This window comes from Amphiura filiformis, chromosome 9 (assembly GCF_039555335.1).
Source record: "Amphiura filiformis chromosome 9, Afil_fr2py, whole genome shotgun sequence".
NCBI classification, from domain to species: Eukaryota; Metazoa; Echinodermata; class Ophiuroidea; order Amphilepidida; family Amphiuridae; genus Amphiura; species Amphiura filiformis.
The window spans coordinates 23,892,927-23,915,742 of NC_092636.1; the positions used below are offsets into that span (position 1 = coordinate 23,892,927).

At 38.3% G+C, this 22,816-nt stretch overlaps 1 protein-coding gene across 1 annotated transcript; it reads right to left on the bottom strand.

Annotated features, from left to right (window-relative positions):
• Positions 1 to 1,872: 1,872 nt before the first annotated feature.
• LOC140160769 (protein FAM47E-like) lies at positions 1,873 to 22,660 on the bottom strand. The gene is made up of 8 exons (XM_072184067.1): positions 22,461 to 22,660; positions 16,471 to 16,627; positions 15,215 to 15,436; positions 13,197 to 13,372; positions 11,831 to 12,197; positions 5,600 to 5,689; positions 3,568 to 3,714; positions 1,873 to 3,107 (listed from the first exon to the last, which is right to left on the bottom strand). The coding sequence occupies exons 1-8, from the start codon at positions 22,529 to 22,531 to the stop codon at positions 2,946 to 2,948; spliced, it is 1,392 nt and encodes a 463-aa protein (XP_072040168.1). The 5' UTR covers positions 22,532 to 22,660; the 3' UTR covers positions 1,873 to 2,945.
• Positions 22,661 to 22,816: the final 156 nt, after the last annotated feature.

Below are 22,816 nucleotides of genomic sequence, written 5' to 3' on the forward strand. Positions count from 1 at the left end.
GTATAAGTATGCCAAAATACTAGTCATCATCCAGGTAACGGAACATCCGGGGCATGTAAATGAATTTGTTAAACAAACCAAATAACAAGAATCAAACAAATTATATGAAAAATTGAATAATTTTATTGTACATATTTACAAATCAGACAATACATGAACTGTAAAATGTCCAGTGTAATGGAAAAAGGGCTTCATTTAATTTTTTTTTTAAAGCCAGCAACCATCGGTACCGCATAGCACTAGCCTGAAACATCATGGCCCTAGTTCCTTCCTCACTCTGTGTGGAGAAGTCAGAGCATGGAAATCAAGCAAAGGAGGTGCGAGTACCTCAGGCTAGCATAGCACCAAAGCAGGGGTAGCATTAACCCCCTAAATTAAAAAAATATTAATTTTTCACCCTCTATATTGGGAATATGTGCAAGCTCGGGGGTGAACTCTGACCCTCTACTTTTGTACCTTACCCCTGACTACACTGCAAAATATTTTTCACCCCGAGATTTAATTTTCACCCCATGTATTTGGATTTTCTGCAAGCTCTGGAGTGAAAAACACAGGAAAACAACTGACTTTCGGGCCTTAATGCCCCCTGCACCAAAGGCACAATAGCTCACAGATAGTAGTAGGATATTTCTATAGAATTAGGGTGGAGATAACTGAAATTAATCCCATCCTTCTACTATCTGTGAGTAGCTCAACCAACTGGCCATTCACATCATGATGAAAGCCAAAAGATCAACATACTTTGTTGAGACAATTATTTAACACTAGATTTCGCGGTTCTCGGGTTGGGTGGTTCTCATTATAGGCCTATCTCTAATTACCAAACACCCGTTACCCATATACCCGCCCTGACCTTTTAAACTACATTGATATAGGCCTGCGTCTTTAATAGTGATCAATATAATGGGCTATAGGCCTTACCTGGTTCTGGTCCGATTTATAATAAAGCCTAAAGAAGGTACGCCCAGTACCGAAAATTTGCTAATGTACAACTGTTTCCCGTCTTCGTTTGTTTTATTTTATGTAAATTAGTCACATGCACACTGTAATGCTTTTGCGATACCCGCACTGCGCCCGTCACGGTACTCACAAGACACGCCCGTTGATACGCCGCGACGCGCTCTGCGAAGCACGCGATAGCGGATGGACAGACGGACAAACTCTCTATAATTAGTATTAAGATAATAGCTGTGCTAACAATACTCAACTAATACCATTTTTATCGTTTTGCTCACGCATCTATTCAGCGTTTTTAAGCGTGTATGCGCACCAGCGCTTTGAGCGAATGCTAGCGATTTGAGGCTGCAACCCAATGAAATGCGCACTGACATCACTGCCACATCAGATGAAAAATGGTGTAGTGCCAAGATTGAAAGCATCATAAGGAGACAAAAAAAAACCCACCCTGTTTAAGGGCAGGTGGACCTTTCAAGTTGGGTCAGTCAGTCGGGCATTTTTTTGCAAACATATTTTCTAAACATTTTCAGCCAAAAATTAATCAATTTTGGCCCCCAAATTGCTGATTTTACATGATTTTAGCAAAATAACCCTCCAATACGCAAATTCTGGGTCTGCCAGGCTCATAAAACTGGGTGGTTTTTTGTTGTTGCTAATGACATTTTTGAGCATTTCACCCAATTGAATGGGGCTTCACATTTTGTACAGTACATTGTATTGCATTGCTGTTTTTCTCTTCTTACCAATTTTCATTTATGAAAAGGTACATAATGGGAATTTATCTTTCCCTTTTATACCATTCCTAATTTTGTGAGGATCAAGGCTAATAGGCCGTGGGGCACTTAACACAAATGACCACATGGGTATGCTCCCGGAAAGACCCCCTTTTTGATTTCGCAGCTCGAAAGACCCCTATATTTGAACAAAATAGAGCTCGAAAGACTCTTGATTTAAATAATTTCAGCTCTAAAAGACCCAAAAATTGCTCATTCCTCATATTTCTGGGTTTTTTTAGGCGATTTTCAACCAAAAAGCCATGAAAGACCCTTGATTTTGACTGTTCGCAGCTCCAAAAGTCCCCATTTTATTGGTTCGCAGCTCCAAAAGACCCCCTTTTACCGGTACGCCGTCAGCTCCCAAAGACCCACCCCATCAAAATTCCGGGGGAACATACCCACCAAATTTTTTTTGATGTGCCCCCCCACCCGGGCTAATAGCTAGCCATTTAGCGTTCACATTTTATTATTTTATTATCAAAGTGATAAGCACAGAATGAATGTACACATAGAATTTCGATACATATAATACAACACATATTTCGATGCATATAAACGGCAGGTTATGGTTGAAAACAAGACACAAGATAAAAATGGACGGAATATGTGTATGACCGGTAGCCACGGTTAATAAATATTGATACAAAATTTATAGAATTATCAAGTCTAGTTTCCGACATATTTCCCCTATTGGCATCGGGAAGCATTATGTAGTCAAGAGTCCATGTCTGCACAAACCATGAAGATCCGGCCATTATGGACCAAGCTATTCCATTTAAAATCCACACTACCCCTGTGGAAGTCTTCCACACAGGGAGTAAGAGTTTTAAATAGAATAGACAATTGGGTAACTTCCATTTGTAATACCCACTCCAGGTGTGGAAGATATAGGTAAAGCCATAATACAGGGGGAGTATGGGTTTCAAAATGATTAATGATTAACTCTACCAATTCCATTAAAAAAACATACTCCCCCTGTGGAAGATATTTCCAAAATCTTCCACAGGGGTATTGTGGATTTTAAATGGTATAGCCATTTGGCTGGATAAGTGAAAATAATTATGTGCTTATTAGAGTCTGCATATGAAACCTTCAAAAAAATAACAGGTTTCTTCCCTCTCTTAAAAAAAAAAATAATCACACACTTAACCAAAGATATCGTTCTTTGAGTTGCACAAAATATAATTGATTTCTATTATGATATGATACAATTCATTTAGCCTCTATAGCCGATTTAGCCGATCTAGTCGATCTAGCTACACTAGTTCTTCCTCTGCTTATGACACTCTCTCTGCCTTTGTCCGACGTTTTTGCTGCTGCTGCGGCTGCTTCCGTCTCTGCCTGCTCTTGGAATTCAGCAACTCTCTCAAGAAACTGGAAAAGAAAGAAACACAACACTGGATATTAGAGTAAAAGTTAATATTTCTTATTTGCAAGAAGACTACAAGAGAGTTCCCTAGAGATATAACCATGATAACTAATTTTAAAAATAAATAAACAAATTTGGTCCTCTTTCTACTCCCCATTCCAAAAGTAAAATTTTAATATTTTTGCAATTTGAAGGAAAATGGTCCAAAAACATGCAATTTTGCCTGTTTCCTAACAATGTAGTCACAAAAGTGTAAGACTTCGCACAAGTCTAAGCATATAGGGTAAGAGTTAGCTCCACTGGGAGAATCCAAAAGGATTGTCGCACTTGGTTGCGAATTTCTGACCCTGGTGTTATTCGAGTCATATATGACTGGTTCAATTCCCATTCATGCCAGATTGAGGCTCTCCTCGCACATGGTGGAACCATGCAATGGGTGAATCGAAAATAAGTTGAGGCACTCACCTCTGGCATTCTTGTTCCCTTCTTTTCCACAAAGTCTTTGAATGATTTGGAACCATGTAATGGTGCTAATGTCTCATCCATATCCAGACTCTTCTTCTTAGACTCGGACATTTCTTTCTCCTTCATGGATTTAGGATCTTCAAGTGGCTGCATGGAGAGAGAACATTGAACAGATAATAGTTAGTGCAAAGTCAAGCAACAGTCATGAACATATGTGACATGTCATGTCAAAAGGAGACACTTTTGGGCAGGATCGTAAATGGAGAAATAGCCAAAAATCTGCCTGGGGTGATTTTTTCACAATTTCGGTTTTTTGCGAATTTATGATGTTATTAATGTTAAAAATATTGTCTGCTAGTTTCAGACCGGAATATAACTGGCATCTTTTATTTTTTGAGACATTTTTCAAAGTAATTCCTACTCTCAACATTGTCAATAATATTTTTATTTTTATAATGCCATAACTTACGAACTCAATATCTTCGCTTAAGAATGTCCGATTTCATTGGGGAAAGCGGAGTCGTGGAGCAAAATATCTCATATGTAAAAACCTCAAAATTGATAACCTGCCCAAAAGTGTCTCCTTTTGACATGACATGTCACATATTTGTGCACTATGTATCAGAATAATGTGTGTGTTCAGGGCCGGATTAACCATTGGGCCAGATGGGCCCGGGCCGCCAAATTGTCATAATTTTGCACGCTTCGTACGCTAAAATTGGGCTAAAATAGTCTGAAATTGAAATTTCACGCTCACTTGGCTTAATTAAATTGGAATGCTTGCCCGCCACTGTCGACCTTATACGTAAACAAAAGCATGGGCACACATACCATGAGTACACATACCTGATATCTCCATGCAGGCGAGTTTGGGGGCCTCCAATTTTTGGCCTTGCCCAGGGCCCCCAAAAAGGTAAATCCAGCCGTGCATGTATTGGGGGGTAGATGTTAGGGTGTTGAATATGTTTGCATGCATTTGTATGGGCGCTGTTGGGTGTAATAGGGTGTGTATGTAGCCCCGGGGTATGTAGGGGGTGTTACAAATAAAGTTTTACTGTCATCAAGAGTGGACCAAAATAACGTAAACCCAGATGACTACAAAAAAGCTGTCCCAACAAGGTCAACGTTCCATTATTATAACTACCTCCCCAGCCCCCAGGTTACTAGACTTACCTGTTATTGTTTTTGTGTGTGTGGGGGTGGGGGTGTGTGTGTGTTTTTCATTTTATGTTTGTTTATGAGGTCTTCAGTCCTCAAGCCTGATTTTTTTGCATACATGTTTATTTGTTTGCATGTGAATGAAAATGTATCGAGGGTGCACTCAAGTAACTACAGATAGAGTAGGGGTGAACATATGTCTAAAGAAATTACAGAGCCTAATGTCAGATTTTGGGTTTTAGCCATGGGGTGTGGATTCTTGATTTTGAATAGGGCAGATGATATGTCAGTGGCGTGTCCGGGGGTGGGGGGGGGCTTTGGGGGCTGAAGCCCCTGTACTTTGTTAAAAATCATGTAAAATCAGCCATTTTTGGCGATTTTAGCCATTAAGGCCACCACATAACTCTGAAAGCCCTCTGAGCCCCCATGAGGAACAGATCTTGGACATGCGGTGTTTGTGGCTGGGATTCCCAAAACATCGCCCAAACACACCAAACTTAATGAACAACAGAACCAAAAATATACTTTTCCATTATTTTTGTTCAAAATGATGGTAAATTAGCCTAATTATGGGGTTTTTTTTTCAGTTTTGAAAAAACAACCAATCTCGTAACAGATTTTCTAAAAAATGTCACCAAAGTGATAGCAAAAAACCTCAAAATGCCCCCATCTCAGCCGCACATCCCTATGCTCACCTTTCCACTCACACCCCCTCCCCTGGGTGTAAAGCCACATTTGCCCTTAGCTCCTCAAGCCACAAGAGGTGTGCTCTTTTGCTGCAGCAGAAAAATGCTGTGGTGATATTGATGCTTCCTTTATCACATGTGCAAAACATTACATTATACACGCAACTTTTAAAGTCTCCAGCACTTACCTCATCTGCTGCTCTCTTGGTCCAGGTCCCTGGATTCAGATACCATGCCCCGTATTTGGTCTTCACCCAGCTTGGTGTGTAGCCGCCATACTGTGGGGAAACAGTATATTCATGCATTATGATAATTTCAACATTATAAAAGGGGGTAGAATATGCATGGTCACTTGCGCCTGACTATGTTTTGTTTAAGTGACCATGCATATATAAGTCACTTACATTTATTATGGAGGGCATAATTAACCATCCATTTGTTGCAGAAATTAGTAACATGTAATTCTCGCGATTCCAAATACAGCGCGCCACCAACGACGGCAGTGAAAATTGGTTTGGGGTCGACAGTTTTTCATCAACCATAGCTGACCATTGTGATTATTACTCTAAAAACACAATGTTTTATAGTACTTTTTGAAATTTTTTGAGATTTTCTGTGTTGAAGTGAAATATTGCAGTTTGATATTCACAGATGTCCTTTTCTAAATCCGCAAACTTGACGTTGATACTAGGTGTTTCCTTTTGTTATACATTTTCTAAAACCGCCTTTTTTGTTTTTAAACTTTGCGATACTTTTCAGCCCGACACGCATGGCGTAGTCAATGCAGTAGGCCTAGGCCTGTCCTTTTTTTTTTTAATGGAAAACGCACAGGTTTTATTTTGGTTATTAGAATAAATTGTTTTAATTCTTTCTGAATTATTGTTTGTTCAATACGATAATAATATAACACCAACATCCATACTATTATAGGTGTTGCATTTTGTAATCGGCCTACATTTTCTAAAAATGTTTTTTTTTTCATGAAGGCGCTTATAGCGGCCCGCCTCGCGGGATAGGCCTACCGCAAAGAAATTCAAGTAAATTTTAAAAGATTCTTAATGTCTCATTACTTATAAACATGCATCACATTGGTTTGCCGTTTTTGTTATTATTGTAATTGTTTGATTTGTCCTTATTATATTTTTAGCCTAAATTTGTATTTTTAATTGTATTACTATCAAACATTAAAAAATTACGATCACAACAAAAACACTTTGTAGGCATAGCTTACCGCATAGGCCCTAAAAATAACATTTATTTTTTGTTAATATTTCAATTTTAGACTTTAATGCATAAGTTCAACAATACCTCATAGAGTTCTAGCATTATAATAAAGATGAAGAAAGTTTCAAACTGCATGCAAAAGAGTACATGAATTTAAAAGATCATTATTTTACGGCATAGGCCTATCAAGAAAATATGCATGAAAAACTCCATAACTTTAGAACCAAGTATGCTAGACCTTTGGTGTTTTCACAGTAACACAATTTTCAAAAATGCCTCTTTTGCCCCCATGAACCAGATCGTGTCACAATTAAGGTTTAAATTTGACAATTGTCATGCCCGATTTTAATATTAATTCATGTTTCTTTTTCATATTTTATTTTTACTTCCGCTTTCTTGCATGGTATACCATCTTTATTTCATATTTCCCCTTTTCATAACCCAAGGAAATTTACTCTTAATGTAGGCCTAGGCCTACTCCCAATTAAATAGCACACGTTGGTTGGAATGAGTTTCTTTTTAGTCATATAATATCTGTCGGCACAACATTGAAAAATCAAAAACTGTTTCGACTAAATATTCAATTGGGCAATTTTAAACGCCTAGGCCTATACATGTTTTTTTTAAAAGAAAAAGAAAATGTTAAAATCTTTCCCATTTTCTTTTTCTTTCTCATGAAATTATAAGTCAACACTGTGAAAAGAACTGAACTGTAGTGTAGCCCAACCTTTACGGCATTGTGGACTTTGACCAAATTCAAAGGTTTAAATTCGGAGGGTCGACATTTCTTGCATATTAAATAATGGATCAGGCCCATGGATCAAGGACTCAACCTACAAAGTAAAGAGGTCAAATCTGAGGATGGACTTTATTGGAGGGGTGAACGCATTGTTTAGGCCTGCTTCATTTGAGACTGAAGGGGCGAACCGGGACCCCCCCCCCCCACACACACACCGATTTACGGTGAAGATTATACTGTACAATAAGGGACAAAACAAGATAACTTAACAACAATGTAGCTTAACAATGTAGTTTGGAGGCCATAATATAGGCCTAAATGAAAATGAAAACATGCCTATTCATACAGAAGGGTAGGCCTATTCGAGCCTGCGCACCAAATTTATTGAGGGGGCTGAGCCCCCCAGCCCCCGGTTCATAAGCCTATGTAATTTTGTTGACAGAATTGCACCACGAGAGTTTATTTTAAAAATTAACAGGTTTATTTGTTTAGTGCAAGTATATCTGATTATTTTCTCCCGACATTATACATTGGGGCCAAAGTGTTTTGTTTATGGCTATATATAGAAGGAAATGGCTTCTAAATTTACCACCTTTCGTGATCATACAGTAGGCCTACATTATGCTACAAAGAGTGTTTCAAAACGTCACACGAAAAAATTGCTTTAAAACAATTAATTCATATCTATTCAAGTTTGTAAAAAGGTTATAAATGTAAAACATCTATAGGCCTAGGTTAGGAAAAAAATAATAAAAATAAAAATAAGACAAGCGTTCAAAACATTTATGAAAACCAAAAGCTTTTGTCTTAATCATGCATCCCGCATGGTATAATTATGGGAAAAGTTATCCAAACAAGAAATAAAAAAGGCACGAATTTGCGTTTTAGATTAAATTTCCTGTTTGAAATTGTCTTGCATCAAAAGCATTTTCTATTATAGGCCTACCCAAACGCGAAAATTGACATTTTGACATCAGGTTTATAGGCCTAGATGGTCGATCAGAGACATCAACATTTTTGACATCGAGTTTTAACCGTAGATGGTTGAATAGGAATAGAGTACATTTGAAATTCGAAAACGTTTTAATCGTAATTTAAAAAAATGCTTTACGCTGTCCATGCTGTTAAAATATGTAGCCTACCGGTATTGAATATTTCGTTATTCTAAATATTGAGAATTAGGCCTCCTTTACTTAAAAACAAACAAGGTTTAAAAATTGGGGTTTTAAGGATATATTCATGAGGGTCTAAGTAGGCCTATCCCCAATCACTGATTTTTCAGTGTTTTCTTTTCTTGTAACGAGAGCCTAAAGTATTTTCCCAAGCGCCTCGGATTGGGTTCGGAAAAGTTTGAAAATAAGGGTTTAATTGATGCCCATTATTTTGTGTGGGAATAGGCCTAACACTCTGAACATTCACAGATGTAGGCCTAAACCATGACTGTCGAAATTAATTTTAAAATGGAGGCAGAAAAAAAAACATTAAAAAATATATGCTTTACGCTGTCCATGCTGTTAAAATATGTATTGAATATTTCGTTATTCTAAATATTGAGAATTAGGCCTACTTTACTTAAAATAAACAAGGTTTAAAAATTGGTTTTTTAAGGATATGCATGAGGGTCTAAAGTAGGCCTATCCCCAATCATATTTTTAATCAAGTCTATTATTGGCCTACTTACCATGCTTACAACAAAGCTTAAAGACCTGAAAGTGTTTTCTTTTCTTATGCGAGAGCCTAAAGTATTTTCCCAACACCTCGGAAAGGTCGGAAAAGTTTGAAAATAAGGGTTTAATTGATGCCCATTATCTTGTGTGGGAATAGGCCTAACACTCTGAACATTCACAGAGGTAGGCCTATACCGGTAGGCCTAAACCATGACTGTCGAAATTAACTTTAAAAAGGAGGCAGAATTGGGAAAAAAATCGTCGGAGGCTTGAATTAACAGCTGATCATCATCAACGTAAATAAATAAATTTGAGTAATCGATAGCAACACTCGTTACGTTTCCAGGGTCGATGGTTCATCGTCGACGCGTCATGGATGTCGACTTTTACCCATGATGCTCTGCGCGAAGTTGATCAGCCAGGCGTGATCGTAGGTGGCGCGCCGTATTTGGAATCGCGTCAATTGAGAAAACAAATGGACATAAGTGGTTCTGGCTTTAAGCCCTCGATATGTTCCCAAAGCTTGATGGCCGAGACCACAATACCTTTAGGTATAATGGTCTCAGCTTGATAGTCCCTGGGTGATGGTCATCCATGTTTCGCATTTTTGAGGTACCGATTTGAGGATATAGCACCTTAGTGCATTATTTCTTTTTGGTTATTGGCGCTCTATAAATGTCAGTGATTGATTGATATATGACATGATTCATGAGCCAATCAGAACCCTACTACCCTGTTTATGCTGTAAACAGTGCCAATTCAGTAGAGTGCCGAAGGACCTTGCCGAATAGTGCACAATTACTTCACATTACACAATTGTTATCCGAAACTCAAGAACTTATTTAACTAAAGCTTGAATACACATCTTAATCCCTACCCCACCCCCGACATCTTCCTCTTCGCAATGATTCCCCTTCAAAATGAAAAGAAAATTAGCATTGTTAATATTCTTTATGGTTCTTAAAAAACATAGGCAAATCATATATTCCAATATTTATTGAACAAATTTTATACACAAAAAGAATAAATATCTGTTCAATTATGTTTAACAAAATAGGGCTGCTTTCCCTCTTTGAAAAAAGCCCCAATATATCACACATTTTTTTAAATACCGGTAATTAATATTTTAGGGAGAAGCATGCAGAATCTATGCTATTTTTTTTCCTTATTTGTGACGTGTTATGGCAAAACCAGGCGTGTTTGGGCATAGAATTTTCAGAGGTTAAAGGTCAATATTATCAAAAGGGAAAATCAGATTGGCTTTCAATTTGTGCCATTACATTGAACTACTTGAGACCTTCATTCAAGAGTACAAGTGAAAAACTATTAGTTATCCCCTGAGGTGTTATTGACCTTTGAACCCATAAAATTCCATGCCCAAACACGCCTGGTTTTGCCATAACACGTCACATTTGTACACTGGCGCATGAAATAATTTAGTTTCTTGATCCAAATTAATTATGTTAAAAAAAAGAGCAAAATTTCCACTAAAATTATTTTATAATGCAAGAGTGTAGGTAGGTACACTAACTTTTTGGACACACTGTAATTATCATCCTTCTATAGCTTATTGCAGGGGTGCAAATTGTGATTTCTTCCTCAGGAGCAAGGTTTTTTAGGCTCAAGATTTCCTCAATCATATCAGACATAAAACAGGTTTGTTCTTCACTTCGAAAGATGACAATGGTAATATTTAAAGAGACTCTACATGTAAGGCTTCGAGCTTTCAAAAAGGGCTTTTGGGAAGCGCGCACAAATTTGGTATCTTATACTAGTTTGGCCCATGATTGGTGTGAATTTTCCTTTACCCTCCCCTCCGTCTTTCTCTTCTTTCATTTTTGTCACTCTGCTAACTTTTCCTTTTTTGCGTTTGGTCTTTCTTCTTTTGAGTGTTCCTTAACAATATCATTTGAAAGGTACAAAGATTGAATTATATGAGACTAGCATCTTTTGCAGCATGCCCTTAGTTTTAACTTCCTCAATTTTCGCATCAATATAGGGAATCAAATTTGCATATCATGTTCAAGTAGTTTGATTTGGCCTTCTCTATTTGTTTCCTTTAATTTCCTCAAATCGTGCTGGTCAGTAGGAGCCACTTGCTGACCCTTGTATCTCCATTTCTGTTACCATGGTTGGTTACTGCCTTTTCTATGTTTACCTCTTAATGTTGATGGGTCCATTTCACTATCCTTTAGAACTTGTTCAATGCTTTATGTTCTCTTTTTAAATTCCCCCACAATTTTCCAGGTCATCATTTTTTAGTATTGTTACATTGAATTCCTTTATGACTTAATCTTTTTTTCATACAATACCCATTGCCTTCACTTGATAAATTTCCTCAGATATGTGCCCTAAATTTGTAAATTTCCTCAAATATGCATTGTTACCCACATCCATACTGTAACACCAACACCTTCATCTTTTAATACTTAAGGCTCTTATTTCTTAATCATGTGAATTCCTCAATATTTTGCACAAGTATCTTCCTCTCTTCCATTCAGTAGCTTCACTGCTTCACCTATTAACTTATTATCTTTTGCAGAGATCTGTACCATATCCCTCTTCTAGCTCCTCTTCCTCCTCTTCTTCTTTCCTCTTTCCCTCTTCCTCTCCTCTTTTCTTTTTCTTCTCCTTTCCTCTTTTTTCCTCACTTTCTTTTTTTTCTTCTCAAGGCATTATTTTCTCAATTTTGACTGTCATTTCCTAGGAGCGGTGCTCCCCGCTCCCGCACAATTTGCATCCCTGGCTTATTGGGCTGATAACTTTTAAAAATCATTTTTAAAACTTACCAATTGCTTTTGTGTCTTCTCCACCTGTTCCAAAGTCTTTGTCGGTGTTTCCTCCTGTGACACCGTTGCAGACATCCTCAACTCGGGTGGCACATTAGTCAACTCTACAACATGTATCGGTACGGACAATGCAGGTTTTGTCTCGTAACCACTGGCAAATAAACTAGTTATAGTAGATTCTTCTACATTGTTACTTTCACCCCCAAGACTGGCAACCCAGTCACAAAAGTCTTTGGTTACATGTTTGATGTGTTCGTCCTGAGAGGGGGATTCACTACGCTTTTTAGATGCTTTTTTGTCTTCTTTTTGTTGCTCCTCTTTTCTGGGGAGCCACCTGTATGGGTTTCTAAGTTTCTGTTCATCAGATCTGTTAAGATATAAAGGAGAAATTATTAATTAAACAGGCACTGTAAAATCCAACATTCTCTGTTCTCTTTGTGCTGTGCCCATTGTGTTATATGAGCTCAAGCCTTGTGTGACTTGAGCTCAATTTCACTGGAACAATATTTTGGTAGGTTTCTCTTTTAGCATGTTCATATCAAATCTACTGGCTACTAAATGCTGCTTTGTTTTGCCTTTATTGCTTGTAATAATCTGATTCACCCAAAAGTTGATTGTTAACAAGTTAACCTGTAGCATCCAGCCCGGGGTGGGGTGGGGGGTACTCAGTACAAATGACCATACGGGACGTGCACATAAACATGGGTAGCATTTTCAGCCTTCTGGTATATCAATGACCCCTTTTTGAAAGCCTATTTTGGTATATGAATGGGTCCTTTTTTCAAAATTTTTCAATTTTTTCGGAAAACAGCCCAATTTTTCCTTAATCTAACCAAAATTTTCAAAATTTTCCCAAAATTTTGGGAAAATTTGTAAAAACTAAGACAATTTTGGGTAAATTCGGCCGAAAATTTTGACTTTTGGTATATCAATAGGTCCAAATTTCTTGAAAAATTGGTATATTTATGGGTCTACTTCCAAAATCTCAGCGGCACGTCCCTACCAAAACCAAACTTGAGTACCCCCCCGGGCATCCAGCTAGTGAGTACATAATGCTTGCAAAGAGTATTCACAGACCAAATATTTGTAGACCCAAGTCTTGTGTTTTTCAAAGCAAGTACAAAGAATTCAGCACTGAAACACTGAATATGACCACATACAAAATAATATCTGTCCATTCTGCAGGGTTCTACAGGAAAAAAAATTGAATTACAGTATTTTCTCCATAAATCAATGAATTTCTTAGCAATAAAAAAATGCTTGACGAAAAACAGTGTTTGCACACTTATCACCCAATAACTTATGCCAGACGATAAAAACGCTATCAATCTGCACAAATGCATTCTTGGCCCGTGAAAGTACTTACTCCTGTGTCGTCTTGGACCCTGAATCTGTGTCTTTACTCTGTGTTGATTTGTCTTCATCCCTATCCTCCTCTTCCTCCATTGATTCCGTCATCTCCTCAGGAAACTCATCGTCATCTTCCTCATCACTGTCAAGATTCATCTCAGGATCTAAGATATCGACAACATCTTCAAACACCTGCAAAAGATCAATTATCTGAGAGCAGGGGTAAAAATGAGAGCTTTGCTACCAGAACTCAGTTCGGGGGGAAAAGTCCTGGTTCACCTGAATTTGGTCGGGAGGAGGCCTTACTTTAGTCGAAACTGGACACATGTTTGTTTTAGTAACAGTCAGAATTTAGGCCAAAATGATAAGTCCTGGTTCACCTGAATTTAGTCAGGAGGAGGCCTTACTTTAGTCGAAACTGGACACATGTTTGTTTTAGTAACAGTCAGAATTTAGGCCAAAATGGTCTAAAAAGTAAGTCCTGGTTCACCTGCATTTAGTCGGGAGTAGGACTCACTTTAGTCTCAACAGGACTCACTTTTGTTTTAGTAAGAGTCAGAATTTAAACCAAAATGGTCTAAAAAGTAAGTCCTGGTTCACCTGCATTTAGTCGGGAGTAGGACTCACTTTAGTCTAAACAGAACTCACTATTATTTTAGTAACAGTCAAAATGGTCTAAAAAGTAAGTCCTGGTTCACCTGCATTTAGTCGGGAGTAGGACTCACTTTAGTCGAAACTGGACACATGTTTGTTTTAGTAACAGTCAGAATTTAAGCCAAAATGGTCTAATATATCCCAATGCACAGTTCAATAGCCTACTTTCAACAAAAGTAATCAAATTCTGACCTCACATTGCAGAGAAACTTGATTTGGTTTACCATTTCCTATTTCTTGGGTATCTTAGACTGTATGGTGACGGGTTTGGTTCAGGACAAAAAGTGTAGCCTGGTGTTGTGATTTTTGACCTTTTTTTTACAGTATGCAACTCATGGACCTGAAACAAGGCCTGTAGCCCACTTATTTTCACCTTGTACAAGAGTATGTTTTGGTTTTAAATAATATCTTGTAACACTGATAGTCAGGGTTTTCTTTAAGCATTTTGCTGAAGGGGTATTTTCAAATTTGTTGGACCCTTTCAATGGTGAATTTTTACTCTGAAGGGGCCCAAGGGGTATTTTTTTTATTTTGGAAAACCGTTTTAACAATATTGGGTGTTTCTATATTCTTCCGATTTTAAATTTTCTTATTAAAAATGTGCAACATTGGACTCCTTTGCAAATATCTAACACAAGATGCTTGTGAAATTTTGATACACCTTTTTGTTACTTCATGCCTCAACATCGGATTCAAATCTTGTAATATTTGAATGCGTACGTTTTCAAGATTTTGTACGCGTTGGACTTTGAACTCCTGGATTTGAATGGGTCTGCAAAGTGCGTGGACGCGTAAATACGCGTGTTTTGTGCGTCAAAGTAAACCCTGAACATAGTGGTATATATTTGAAAGTAACATGACATGATTTCTTCCGATTTTAAATTTTCTTATTAAAAATGTGCAACATTGGACTCCTTTGCAAATATCTAACACAAGATGCTTGTGAAATTTTGATACACCTTTTTGTTACTTCATGCCTCAACATCGGAAATTCAGTTTTGTATGGCTTGTAGAAAATACAGCTGCCAGAAGTTCCCAGAACTATCACATGAACAAAACCTAGAGATCACATGTCACCTTATGTACTTCAAAGTTTTATCATCTTCAACATTTGTACTCAAGTGCATTTCTTTTTCCTCCCAATGATTTTTGATGGTTTTTAGCTTTAAAAAAATGTTTCAAAACACAACTATCAAACAAAAATATACTTTCTTAAGGCTTAGTACATGTATTTTCAGCATAAGTTGCAAAGCAAAAAAATTGTTTTTTTTCTTTTCACTTTCAGCAGCACCACAAGAGGGAAATTACCCATCTTTTAAACTTGTGACAAAAGAAATCAAAACAACTTTTTCTTCCAGAAAGGAATCAAATTTTACTTACATCTGGAGGCATGCTTTCCTCTAAGTGAGGATAGAGAGCCAGAGGATGCTGTAGTAGTCCAAACTCCATCTCATTAATGTGATCACGTCTCTGTTGCTCCATTGGAGTGGTCTTGTAGTACGCTACTTCCTCCTTGGTGAAACGCCCTCTATTTACCGAAACCTTCTTAGGAAACTTGCTGGTGCTATCACCTTGGATGTTAGGCTCAATTTTCTTGGAACCCTGTCGAGGAATTATTAATAGGAGTATAAAACAATGATATTGAGGAAAACAAGGAAATTGTAATTTATTCAATAGGTTCCCCATTTTATCACATGCATGTAGCACATTGTTTCAACTTTTGCAATGCATTCCTAGCTGTAGCAACAGCCGGGGAAGGTGGATGGGGTGGCATTTCTTTTCCCCCAAAGTCAGGACAAAAATCATTTTAAAAAATCCACTACTTTGGGTCATAATCACCCAATTTAAGCACATTTTTAGATTTTGCCCCCAATCATTCAAAGTTTAATTTGTGTTAAGCAGCTTGCTTTACATGTACCTTGACGACAACATCTCCATCAGCCTCAGGTGGTAGTCCATCCCTGAAGTCATCCAGACCATCAACAAGGAATGTCCAATAACATAAGCCCCACATATGTGTGAGGGCCAAAAATCACCAAAATTTGTAAAAGGGGCTGGCATTCATTTGTACAGGAAAAATACATTTGTCGCCTAAAACTTTTTTGTAAGTAATTTTTTAATGTCAGCATCAGCCCTCGAATTAACCCATGGCATAATGCCGTGGGTGCCCATCCCCACTGCTGTAGTGCCCTCAAAATATGTCCACTTGCCGTGCCCTCTAATGAAGTTGCCGTTGTTGCCCCAGCCCTGCCCCTTCATTATAAAATCATCTATCAGACTGTTTGTGTGTGTTTTCTTCGCTTTTTAGAAATTGCCTTGGTGCCCTTCTCAAATTTTCAACAGTTGCCATGATGCCCTCTTGAAATATTACAAACTGCCGTGCTGCCTTGCCTTTTCAGTGAAAATCCAAGGCAATTATTAACTTGACCTAAAAAAAGTGGCTGTGCCCCTTCAGATCCTTAATTCGAGGGCTGTGGTCAGCATACTTTTTTGAACCTAAATTTTATTTGTGTAACATTAGGCCTAAAATAAAAATTGTTTGATTGGCATAACACGACCTACCCTAAAATTAGGCCTGATGTTACGCCAATCAAACAATTGTTTTTACGGCCTTAATATAAAGCAGGTTGTTTTACCTTGACGACAACTTCTCCATCAACCTCAGGTGGTAGTCCATCTCTGAAGTCATCCAGACCATCAACAAGGAATGTCCAAGAAGATCCCTGTAATGTCTTGTTTACATCAGCGGGTTTCTTTCCTTTCAGGTATCTTGTTTTTAACCTCTCCTTGTACCTAAAAAAAAAAAAAGTCAATCAAAATGGCCAATGTCAAAGGAAAGGAAAATTCAGTGGAATTTTGTACAAAATTGCTTACCTGTTCCTCCATGTGAAAAAAAAGGTGAATTATTAATAAAATACTGGATTGACCTTTTGAATTTTGCAAATTTTCATCCAATGCTACAGTATTGATCGTAATCGGAGACTGGTGCCGGACATAGGCCTGTACATGTTTTATACTTTACTAGCGGGACACCCGGGCCAGCTGGTCCCGCTAGATGAGTAAACGGAGGCGTTCACTCAAACAGGAGGAATTACTGAACATGTAGACTCATTGAAAAGTTAAATTTCTTTTTTTTTATAGACCTGTCCCTTCTGGCATTTCCTTTTTAGCTTCTTTCTTTTCTTTCTTTTCAGTTTCTTCTCCCCCCTTTTAATATTTCCTGCTTAGCTTGTAATTTTCCGTTTCCATGTTATTTATTTATTTATTTAACCCCGTTGCCATTATTTATTTAAATCTGCCTTTTCTTACATTTCCCTTCTGATTTTCCGTTTGCATGAAATAGGCCTACTTAATAATTCTGTTCTTATTATATTAGCTTCCTTTTTTTCACATTTAATTATTTATTTATTTAATCCATCCAAAGTAAGCCTACCTTTTATTTTAAGTCTTCATAGGCCTATAATTCCGTTGTCCCATCCCGTATCCTAAACCATAACCCCGTGCATAAGTTAGCTATGCGGACCCGTACGCCGATGCAAGTGGCGCGTGCGTCGTGTACGCTTGACAGCCTTGTTAATGCTAGACATGTGGGCGCGTTGGTTGGCATAGGCCGTAAACAAACAACCGCTATACAATTGCCCGAAAAACTCACTTTTTACTATTTTTGCAGCCAATTCTTGACCGTTTTCAACCAAATTTTTGCATTACCGTCTCGGTATATTCCTCGATCTCCCGTATGAATTTGGTGACATTTGGATCGAAACTGACGGAGCCTTTATACACATACATAGATAGATACATAGATAGATAGATACATAGATAGATAGATACATACAACATTCCCCTATTTATAGTAAGACTAGCGGGTCCCCGCTAGATGAGTACATGTGTAAATGGGAGCGTTCACTATAACAGGAAGAATTACTGAACAGATAGAATCATTGAAATGTACATTTTTATTTATCTAAATCTGTCTCTTCTATACATTTTCTTTTTTAGTTTCTTCTGCTTAGCTTGTGATTTTCCGTTTCCATGTTATTTATTTATTTAACCCGTTCCCATTATTTTCTAAATCTGTTCTTTCTTACATTTCCTTTTAGCATCTTTTTTTTTATTTGCTGCTTGTGATTTCCCGTTTCCATGTTTTTTACTTAGCTACTTTTTTTCTTACATTTCCTGATTAGTTTCTTTCCTTCTTTGTTTCGTTCCCGTTTCATTTAGTTACTTTAACCCGTTGGCCTAATAACTCGTACCCTTTTGTCCTCATTTTAATTAAATTTTTCTTTATAGTAACACACATCTTTTTCCCGTATTTATTACGTCCTCTCATAGCGTGTCTGCGGACGTGTTCACCCGCTATCCCGTGACCCGTCTATGTACTTTTTGTACTTTATTTTTCCTTCTTTCCGTATTATCATGTCCACTGGTCTCTGGTTCGCAAGTCGTGTGGCTCTGCGCCGTTTACGCGCTCATTTTTTACTCATATTTTCACTGTTTTTGCAGCCAATTTTTGATCATTTTCAACCAAATTTTCGCATAACCGTCTCGGTAAGTTCCTCGATCTCCCGTATGAATTTGACGACATTTGGATCGAAACTGCCGGAGCCTTTATACACTATACATACATAGATAGATAGATACATACAACATTCCCCTATTTATAGTAAGATTAGGCCAAGTAACAAAAATAACATGTATATCGTCCGGACTTTTTCAAAAATCGGTGAGGAAGGTCCTTATTATATGTTATTTTTTTACCATTCATTTCTGTGCAAAATTGCAATTGCAAAGTGTTTGTCAACACATCATCAAATCGGGGAGGCCCCCAGATATTTTTGTTATTTCCCCAAAGCCCTATCCCTAGCTTGAAGAAAGTGTTTGCAATCCGGGGTCTTCCTGGTTGAAGGTATACTGAGGATGTGCCACGGTTTTGGGGTACCTTTTCAGCGATTTTGGTATATCGATGCTTTGACGATGGGTGGGTTTTCAGTGGAGACCAATGCGCCCAATTGGGCGCATTTTGGAAAAAAGTGCCTTTAAAGCGCCAAATTATGGCCAATTTGGGCGCTTTATGGGTGCTTTTTCTTGAAAATTGGTATACTGATGGGTATCAAAAACAGCAAAAAGTAGGTATAGAGAAAGTCAGCATCCGAAAGTCTGCGTGGCACACCCCCGTACAAAATTTTTCGAAGAACCCCCCCGGGTTTGCAATGTGCTTATAAATGATAAGGCCAAAGAAAGTCAATTCCTTGTTTTCCGTTACACAATTTTTCATGACTGTGTAGGTGACCATTTCATTTTTCATTATTCATTATTTCATACCATTTCATTATTGCATCTGTTACAGGTGTAAACCAATAACTACCCATATACATGTGATAAATCACAGTTTGTAGTTTACAGATCTATGTAGTTTACAACCACATGAAAGTGATTGTACAACTATTATCAAAAGTTTCACAATTTTTTTTACGGGATGAGATCAGAGCAGATCAGAAGTGAGTAGGTATTCAGTATTAATTCATTATTAACCATATACCATGCTCCTACTGCAAAGAAAACCCCTGAAAATCAACAGAAAGAGATTTATTGGCAAGTTAAAGTTTGTTTGAAATCAACATTTTATTCAAAATAATGAAATATTTGGCCAGCAATTGGTTTTGAGCAGAGTAGGGTAACGGGAAACTAGGAATCGACTTTCATTAGCCTAACCAAGAACTTCTAAACATGTCTTTTCATCACAACAATTTTAGAAATAAAGTGGTCAAATCATATCATCAATATTACTGTTAAAGCCAACAATGCTCTATGGTTTATTCGCAGAAATCTCTGGAGGTGCCCAAAGTACGTAAAACAGCAAATGTACTTCGCATTGGTAAGACCGCACCTTGAGTTTGCTTGCGCTGTATGGGACCCCATAATGTGTCCGACATCCAGCAATTGAGGCAATACAGCGCAGGGCAGCTCGGTTTGTATCCAACAATTACCGGAGAACAGAGGGCACGGTCACTAGTATCCTTCAAAATCTGGAGTGGCCTTCCCTTGAGCAGCGAAGAAGACAACATAGATTAACAACAATGTATAAAATTCAAAATGGTGAAATTGCAATACCCATTCCTGAATATGTTCAAGCACATACAGTTAAAACTCGTCAATACCATCCCCAAAGGTTTAGAGTTATGACACCTCACATAAACACATGCATGTACAAATATAGTTTCTTCCCCCGGACAATCATAGAATGGAACGCCCTACCTCCTTCCGTGTATATTGCCAAATCAGTTGACTGCTTCAAACGATGCACTTGTCGGCAGCTACATGTATCTCATTTCACATGATAGCTAGGAGATAAATACCAGACTCATCTCCAAAGTGGAGGTCACTTCAAATCATCCAAGCCACATGGTTTAGGAATACAGAGAACATTCCTTATACATTTTGACTTCGGGATGATTTGAAGTGATCTACACTTGATATGAGTCTGGTATTTATTCCTAACTATCATGTGAAATGAGACACATGTAGCAGCCGACAAGTCATGTATGTACGTCATCCACCAGTGGAGCTCCTGCGCCCCTCCGCAGAACTTCCGGTAGTGGATGTTCTGCGCTCGGGCGCAGAACATCCACTGTCGGAGTTGCTGCGCCGGGCGCAGTCCCTTATATGTAACGGTGGATCATATCTGCGCTTCGGCGCAGAACATCCACTGTCGGAGTTGATGCGCTCTGAAGCAAAATAATAGATTTTCTTATTATAATAACGGTGGATCATTTCTGCGCTCGGGCGCAGAACATCCACTGTCGGAGTTGATGCGCCCGGGCGCAGTCCCATATATGTAACGGTGGATCATTTCTGCGCTCGGGAGCAGAACATCCACTGTCGGAGTTGCTGCGCTCGGAAGCAAAATAATAGATTTTCTTATTATAATAACGGTGGATCATTGCTGCGCTCGGGCGCAGAACATCCACTGTCGGAGTACCGGTAATATAGGCCTAATACTAGTTATTATACGCACGTATATATATTAATATAGGCCTAATAAGAAAATGTATTATTTTGCTTCCGAGCGCATCAACTCCGACAGTGGATGTTCTGCGCCCCCGAGCGCAGAAATGATCCACCAATATTATAATAAGAAAATGTATTATTTTACTTCAGAGCGCAGTTACTCCAACAGTGGATGTTCTGCGCCCGAGCGCAGAAATGATCCACCAGTATTATAATACGAAAATCTATTATTTTACTTCGGCGCAGTTTCTCCAACAGTGGATGTTCTGCGCCCGGCGCAGCAATGATCCACCGTTACATATAAGGGACTGCGCCCGGCGCATCAACTCCGACAGTGGATGTTCTGCGCCCGGCGCAGAAATGATCCACCGTTATTATAATAAGAAAATCTATTATTTTGCTTCCGAGCGCAGCAACTCCGACAGTGGATGTTCTGCGCCCGAGCGCAGCAATGATCCACCATAACATATAAGGGACTGCGCCCGGGCGCATCAACTCCGACAGTGGATTCTCTGCGCCCGAGCGCAGAAATGATCCACCAGTATTATAATAAGAAAATATATTATTTTGCTTCCAAGCGCAGCAACTCCGACAGTGGATTCTCTGCGCCCCCGAGCGCAGAACATCCACTACCGGAAGTTCTGCGGAGGGGCGCTGGAGCTCCACTGGTGGATGACGTACATAACTCGACAAGTGCATCGTTTTGATATGGATGGACACATATGTAATTTAATGTATTTTTTCTTCAGTTTTGTATAGCCATGTTGTATTCAACTGGCGCCTTTGATCACCTCAACTAGATATTGCTTTCATGCAACTTTGTTGAGTATTATGTAGATGTAGATGTAAGGGAGCAAATAGGAAAAATAACAAAAATATTTGAAAATCTCAAAAAATCGGCGAGGGCGGGGACGATATACATATATGTTATTTTTGTTACTTGGCCTTATTATTTGGTCCATTCAACAACCACCACGAATGGAGTGCCAATTTCTATTAGCTTAAGTTGTCTTTCTATCAACAAGCGCTGAATCTCCCAGCTTGACCAATTCGGCAACAATAAGGTTGGTACCACTTTTATATACATTGATCATTCATGTTGATGAAATTTTAGCAACAATAAGGTTGGTACCACTTTTAATATACATTGATCATTCATGTTGATGAAATTTTAAATTTTAAGATTTTTTTCAAATTTCTGACCTGTATTTCCCATTGACATCCAAAAACGGCGTATTATAGGACTGGCAAGCGAGTCAAGTCACTACCGAACTTTGAAATGAAACAAACCAATGTATTGTATTCATGTATTGTATATATCGCATTGGATTGCATGATTGGCAATGCAACTTGCAAGGCAAGGCAAGGCCAGGGCATGAAGGGGGGGAAATTTCATTGGCATTTGCAAGGGCAACCAGACAATTATGCTATTAGGCCTGCTAGGGCACCAAGGGAAGGCAAATACATGCTAAAGAAGACAATTGCCTTCAGCTTTCAGTGCCTCTGGTTATTTTTCCCCCTGTAATGCAGTGAATGTCAATGCAATGATTGGCAATGCCAAATGCCTGGCAATGAAACTTTTTTTTATTTGCATTCATGCATTAATATTTGCACTCACCATGGTTGTTCCCTAATTTTCTTTTCAGTCAATGTGTTGACAAGGAGAAGATCGTACTTGTTTTCTGCCATAGTAATTTGCTGGAAATTATGGACCACCTAGTTGTTAAAAACGTAGTATTTATTTTTGCTTTTCCTACAAGAAAATTCAATTCGCATTGCAAAACATGTCAACACGGTCAATCACAAGTGCCGAGCAACACAAAATTGGTTCAGAAAAATCATACGCAACAAACAAAGTAGAGCAACTTTTGAACTGGAAAAATACGCATATATAATAGATTTTCTCAGCAAATTCATCAAGTTTTTATAACAATTTGGTCCTGTTAATTATGTAAAGCAATAAATTCCTTTTTG